This window comes from Rhagoletis zephyria, unplaced genomic scaffold, assembly GCF_001687245.7.
Source record: "Rhagoletis zephyria isolate East Lansing unplaced genomic scaffold, Rhagoletis_zephyria_1.1 Rzeph_scaffold_00314, whole genome shotgun sequence".
Classification (NCBI taxonomy): domain Eukaryota; kingdom Metazoa; phylum Arthropoda; class Insecta; order Diptera; family Tephritidae; genus Rhagoletis; species Rhagoletis zephyria.
Genome location: NW_016157398.1, coordinates 190,022 through 196,207, shown reverse-complemented (window position 1 = coordinate 196,207; position 6,186 = coordinate 190,022). Strand labels below are relative to the sequence as shown.

Genomic DNA, 6,186 nt, shown 5'->3' with positions numbered 1-6,186 from the left:
TGTTGCTTGACTGGCTGTTGCGTGATGTCATATTGCTGGTTTATGTGTGGCTGGTTGTTTTGATGGCGGGTATTTGTGTGGGCCAAATTACTCAGGGATATTTGGTCCTCACATTACTTTTATGTTTAGCATTTTCTTCATCTACATAATTCCCTCCACCTTTGTCCTTATATAAGTGAAGTGTTTAAATTTTCCTTGGTCTTTATTTTTGCCTTAATCTTTACGCATCTTTGTTTTTGTTTTTATTTTTACCTTTGCCTTTATCCTTTTCTTTATCTATGAACGTATTCAGCTTAACTTTCGNGTTGCTATGACTTGTGTTGCTTGACTGGCTGTTGCGTGATGTCATATTGCTGGTTTATGTGTGGCTGGTTGTTTTGATGGCGGGTATTTGTGTGGGCCAAATTACTCAGGGATATTTGGTCCTCACATTACTTTTATGTTTAGCATTTTCTTCATCTACATAATTCCCTCCACCTTTGTCCTTATAACGGGTGATTTTTTTGAGGTTAGGATTTTCATGCATTAGTATTTGACAGATCACGTGGGATTTCAGACATGGTGTCAAAGAGAAAGATGCTCAGTATGCTTTGACATTTCATCATGAATAGACTTACTAACGAGCAACGCTTGCAAATCATTGAATTTTATTACCAAAATCAGTGTTCGGTTCGAAATGTGTTTCGCAAACCCAATTGCTGCGAACGGCGACGAATCGACATTTCACGGTCTTCAGCAACACTCTCAGAAACAGACGCAATATTCTCTTCTGTACGCACTGTACGCATTCGTGTGGTTGGTTTAATGTCCAATAAAGTAAACTGAGTGCGAAACTTGGTCACAATCGCATTAATTGTTTGCTCACTTGGTCGATTATGTAGACCATAAATCGGACGTAAAGCGAACCGAACACTGATTTTGGTAATAAAATTCAATGATTTGCAAGCGTTGCTCGTTAGTAAGTCTATTCATGATGAAATGTCAAAGCATACTGAGCATCTTTCTCTTTGACACCATGTCTGAAATCCCACGTGATCTGTCAAATACTAATGCATGAAAATCCTAACCTCAAAAAAATCACCCGTTATAAGTGAAGTGTTTAAATTTACCTTGGTCTTTATTTTTGCCTTAATCTTTACGCATCTTTGTTTTTGTTTTTATTTTTACCTTTGCCTTTATCCTTTTCTTTATCTATGAACGTATTCAGCTTAACTTTCGTTCTTGTATTGGTATTTTTCTAAGTGTTATTCTTTAACCTTTTATTAGCAAGTTTCTGTTAAATTAATACCATGTGCATACACACAATAAGCACTTCCCTGCAGCAAATCAAACTGGTTCAGAACTTTCGCTGAGCTAGCCTGAAAAGGGACGGTACTGGTTCTTCATCTACCCCGAATCAATTCTTTCAACTGTCTTTTTTAACATGGCGATGTCCTACGAAGTGACAATTGTCGCCCTCTGCAAAACTTTTGAACTTGTTCTGAGCTGACTCGGGTTAGATGGTTCTGAGACAGTTCATATAACAATAGTTCCTAGTTAGTTCAAAAAGAGTAACCTCCGAGCTAGAAAAAATTTGGTTAGTTTTGAGCTGGTTCTAAGAAATATAGTATAGAGCATTTTCTTTAAATAAGCACGCATACAATTTTGTAAATAAAACTTACTTCATTTTATGTTTAAATAGCTATTTGTTTTGCACTAATTTACTTTTTGAGGCAAATTGTGCTTTCAAATTAGGAACATTAAGTGTTAGTTATTCCTTCATTTTCTAAAACCGTTTTTCTTAAAAATAATTTATATTTGTTACGTATAACATGTATTTCCGTGTTACTTATAATTAAAAATCTAAAATAAGTCGTGTGAAAAATGAGAAAAATGGTGATATATTGAATGCTTTTTTGTGATAACTCAGCGCTAAATTGTATTAAATGTATTGAAAGGTATATATATAGAATTCAAGATATTCACAACGGTTTTCATGCTAAATATTTTTCGTAAATTTTTTATTTAAGGATGGCTCATAAGTATTATAACATAAACATATAAATTCACGTTTCTAACTGTGTTGGAAATTTTTTAGAATTCTAGAAACTGTTATAAAAGCTTCAATATTTTAAATCAGAGTTTATAAGTATGTAGTTATATTGCCCATTAAACTTTAGTATAGTTAATCGCGCTGATTTTTTGTAACTCTTTTTATGCACGCTCTTGAAGGTATTTTAGTCTAAGATGCAAGATTACACTTTACTACGCTAAAATTTGATGGACTACAAAACAGAATACTCGAAATATTAAAAAAAAAATGCGTGTGTAACACCGTACACATGATAGAAGTGCATGATTTATTAGGTTTGTATAGTAACCAATAGTCAGTACTAATTTGTACTGGAACCTGCAAATTTTTACTGGAAAAGTGTATGATAACCCAAAAAATTTGCAAGAGAGCACTGAATCGAGAGCGTAACAACACGGGAGAGCTGCAAATTCTTGCTAGTGAAATTTCTACTAGCAGAAATTAGCTAGCAGAAGAAGAAGAAGAATAAGTGTCAAAAGCCGCCATTTGTTGAATTGGTTTAGCACAAACAAAAGTTAAATGAGTAGAAATCAAAATATGAATGATGTACTGGACTGTATAAGTGCGTATGTGTAAAGCAAAGCGTTTAAAAATTATTTATAAATAGTAAAATGTTTACAGCAGTATATCAAAACAGTGCAACAGCTGTTAACTTGCAAGTTTTTGCTATTTTTGTGTTCATTAACTTTTTCTGCTAGTTTTCTGTTCTTCTCAATTTTACGCTCTATTTTGCTTTTACGCTCTCGCTGCAATGTTTTACTGGAGAAGTTACTATACAAACCTAATAATACAAGGTTCGATAAACTGACAGTTGTCTCTCTCGCACCGCTCCCTTAGCAGTGGCACCGTGTTGCTTCTTTGCAAACTTAAGCTGAAATTAGTCCAGAACGCAGAACGTATACTTAAACGCAGTCTGTATACGCAGAATTTTGTCGATTACTGGAGCCCGCAGTGAATACGCAGAAATCAGCTGTTTTCGGATGCTGATATACATACATGCATATGTGTACACTAATCATTTACAAGCAACAATAGTAAGAAAATGGACGCAGATAGAAACATCGAGACATTGTTTTTATATTTATGTGAATTTATGAGAATTATATAAACTATATGAAGAATATAAATCAAGAAAAGGACTGAGGAAGTATAAAATTCGCCCCATTAATCGAAACTGGTCCACCGGAGTATACCAACTCCAGGTATTCAAGCAAATAAAAACCCTGGAACCGGATCAGTTATTTCTTACACAAGAATGCCGCCGAATGTTTTTGAGCTATTGCTAAAACTAGTCAGCAAGTCCTTGCGGAAACCAAGGCAGCGGATTGATCCTGAGGAAAGGCTCTCTTTGGTGTTGTTGTATGTAAATATGATCGAAGTAAATTCTGAAAAAATTGATACTTATTTGAGGTTTAATTTGTAGATACTTATCACAAGGAGCATCCATGAAGAGTATTGCGTGGAGTTACAAATTAGGTATAACGACAGTGCGAAATATAATTCTGGAAACGTGTGAGGTGATATGGCAAATGCTTTCGCCAATATACATGAGCGAACCTACTGAATCTCAATATAAAGATATTGCTGACGATTTTTTTAATATGTGGAATATACCGAATTGCGTTGGCGCAATTGATGGAAAACACATTGCTATTAAGTGTCCACCCAATTCAAATTCAATGTTCTACAATTACAAAAAGTTCTTTAGCATTGTTTTGATGGCAGTATGTGATGCTAAATACACTTTACTGCATCGGAAGTTATGGCAGTCATAGCGACGGAGGTATAAGCTATAGAGCAAACTAATGAAATATAGACTTTTATTAGCATATTTTTTGTATTCTCAGGAATATTTCAAGTGTCTCCGTTTGGACAAGCACTATTGGATAATACTCTTCCCTTGCCGTCACCTAAACCATTGTCCATTGGGTCAACTGAACGTTTTCCCAATTTTTTTGTAGGAGATGCTGCCTTTCTGTTAAGGATTAATTTAATGCGCCCATACCCTGGATCGAGTTTGCCAAGAACCAAGCGAATTTTTAATGATCGCCTATCACGAGCACGTAGAGTGATAGAAAATAGCTTCGGTATATTAACGGCCCGATGGAGGATTCTAAGAAATACAATTGAATGCAATCCTACAAACTGCGAAAAAATTGTGCTGGCTTGCATAGCCTTACACAATTTTATTATGCTAAACGATTACGACCGATGGTATTGTCCAGACAATTATATTGACCATGTAGAAGCAGACAACGTCGTCTACCCTGGAGATTGGCGTCGTGAAATAAGTAATACACGTACCTTGCAGTCCCTGAGATCTGCAATACGGAGAGGCCCTGCTAGCGCGTTCCACCTACGTGACAAACTTGCTGATTACTTCGTAAATGAAGGATCTTTGTTATTCCAAGATGATATGGATCTAAATGCCCATGGGCCATATTAATATATATAAAAAAGTAAATAATCATAAGAACATTTATATTTGTAGGAAGTATATTTTAATAAAAAAATGTCCACTCCTGGGTATACAAACAAACAATATCAATAAGTAGTTCAGTCTTTTTAGTTCTTAAAAAAAAAAAAAATTCATAAGTAATAAAATAAGTAAATAAAAAAAAACATTAGGAACTTTCATTAGGGCTCCTGCTGTACTTCGATGGCCACTTCCATTATTCTCTGCATTGCCCTCGATTGTTTTGCAGCATTCACTTTTTCCAACATGGAAACAATCATATTTCCAAATGACCTCAAGGCTGGATTCGCATTTTGATCTTCGTTTTCTAAGCACCTTTTTTTAAAAAGCTCTATTGCATCGCACATTGCTTTACCGACGTCGACATCACCTTCACTTCTTTTTCTTCTTTTTGAGCGTTGGGCTGGTGATGGCGACACTGTAGAGGTAGATGGTAATTGTGATGGAGATGGTGAAGACGACTGAACCGACGTGAAGAGCGATGAAGAAGAGGAACAAAGCAATGATGAGTTTGGAGGAGACGGCGTGGGCAAAGCTTCATTAGTTTGGGGCGATAGTAAATCCGCATTTATTGAAGGCGATGGGGAGGGCGAAGCTTCAGGTGTTGGAGATAATGGCGATGATAAGGCTACTTCGACTGGCAGTGATGGCGACATTTGTAGCGATGGTGGATTTACAACGACAGAAGTGTGCGGGGATGAGTAGGATGGAGTCACAGTCAAAATCGATTGGGACGGTAGCGGTACCTTACAAATGTTTTGAGAGCAACGCAATCTGGAATGTAAAATCGTTATTATAAACAGAAAGCGTTCGTTGTTACGTGCACCTACGGTAGAGGAACAACGTGTGGTTTCAAAAACTGCAGCATTTCCAACAAATACCGTGGTTTATAGTATTGTGCTCCACTCCCTGACGCGGAAGTAGTTTTACGCATTTCCCTCCCATATCGGTCACGGAGCGCTAGCCACCTTTGCAGGCATATATCTCCTATAATATAATTTTATTGTAGATAGTGATTTAAAATATTTATTAAATAAATTTCACTCACCAGTGGTATGCAGTTCCCTTGCGATATGTTCCCACACCAATTTCTTCCTCTCTTTTAATTTATAAAGAGGGCTGCTTTTGTCGTAAAGCTCTTTATGCGCCTGTACTAATATTATTAATCTTTCGTCGTCCATTGCTACTTTTTGTTTTAATCTTTAAATAAATCGCAGTTCTAAAAACCTATCTCGCTGCAAGTACTTCAAGTCTTTTTAGGTACATACATACGTGTTTGTATACATTCTGTTTGTTTACTTCAGTGTTGCTTACTACAGTATTGCCATTCATCAATGCCTTTTTATAAACTTGCCTTTTCAACTACAATTTTTGGTGCTATAATAGATCGGAGCTTAATATAAACTACTTAGTTTTTAACAAAAAACCTTATTCAATAGTAAATTTCAAATATTTTAAACGTATTTTGAATAGCAACTTATAACCTTTTTACCATCTGCAAAACTGACGAAGTGGCAACCAGGAAGAAATCAGCTGACACGGAAAAATCTAAATTCCGCAGATTTCTGCGCTACGGGCTACAACTACAGAAAAATTCTGCGTTGTTGAGTTTTCATTTACATGGCGTTCTGGTAAGATA

At 35.9% G+C, this 6,186-nt stretch overlaps 2 protein-coding genes across 2 annotated transcripts; one reads left to right on the top strand and one right to left on the bottom strand.

Moving 5' to 3' along the window:
- Window positions 1-3,010: 3,010 nt before the first annotated feature.
- LOC108358933 (uncharacterized) lies at window positions 3,011-4,583 on the top strand. The gene is made up of 3 exons (XM_017610463.1): window positions 3,011-3,430; window positions 3,495-3,854; window positions 3,919-4,583. Exons 2-3 carry the CDS (start codon window positions 3,803-3,805, stop codon window positions 4,515-4,517), a joined length of 651 nt encoding a protein of 216 aa, XP_017465952.1. The 5' UTR covers window positions 3,011-3,430; window positions 3,495-3,802; the 3' UTR covers window positions 4,518-4,583.
- Window positions 4,584-4,708: 125 nt separating this feature from the next.
- Window positions 4,709-5,868, bottom strand: LOC108358932 (uncharacterized). The gene is made up of 3 exons (XM_017610462.1): window positions 5,596-5,868; window positions 5,378-5,534; window positions 4,709-5,321 (listed from the first exon to the last, which is right to left on the bottom strand). The coding sequence occupies exons 1-3, from the start codon at window positions 5,726-5,728 to the stop codon at window positions 4,709-4,711; spliced, it is 903 nt and encodes a 300-aa protein (XP_017465951.1). The 5' UTR covers window positions 5,729-5,868.
- Between the last annotated feature and the right edge of the window lie 318 nt (window positions 5,869-6,186).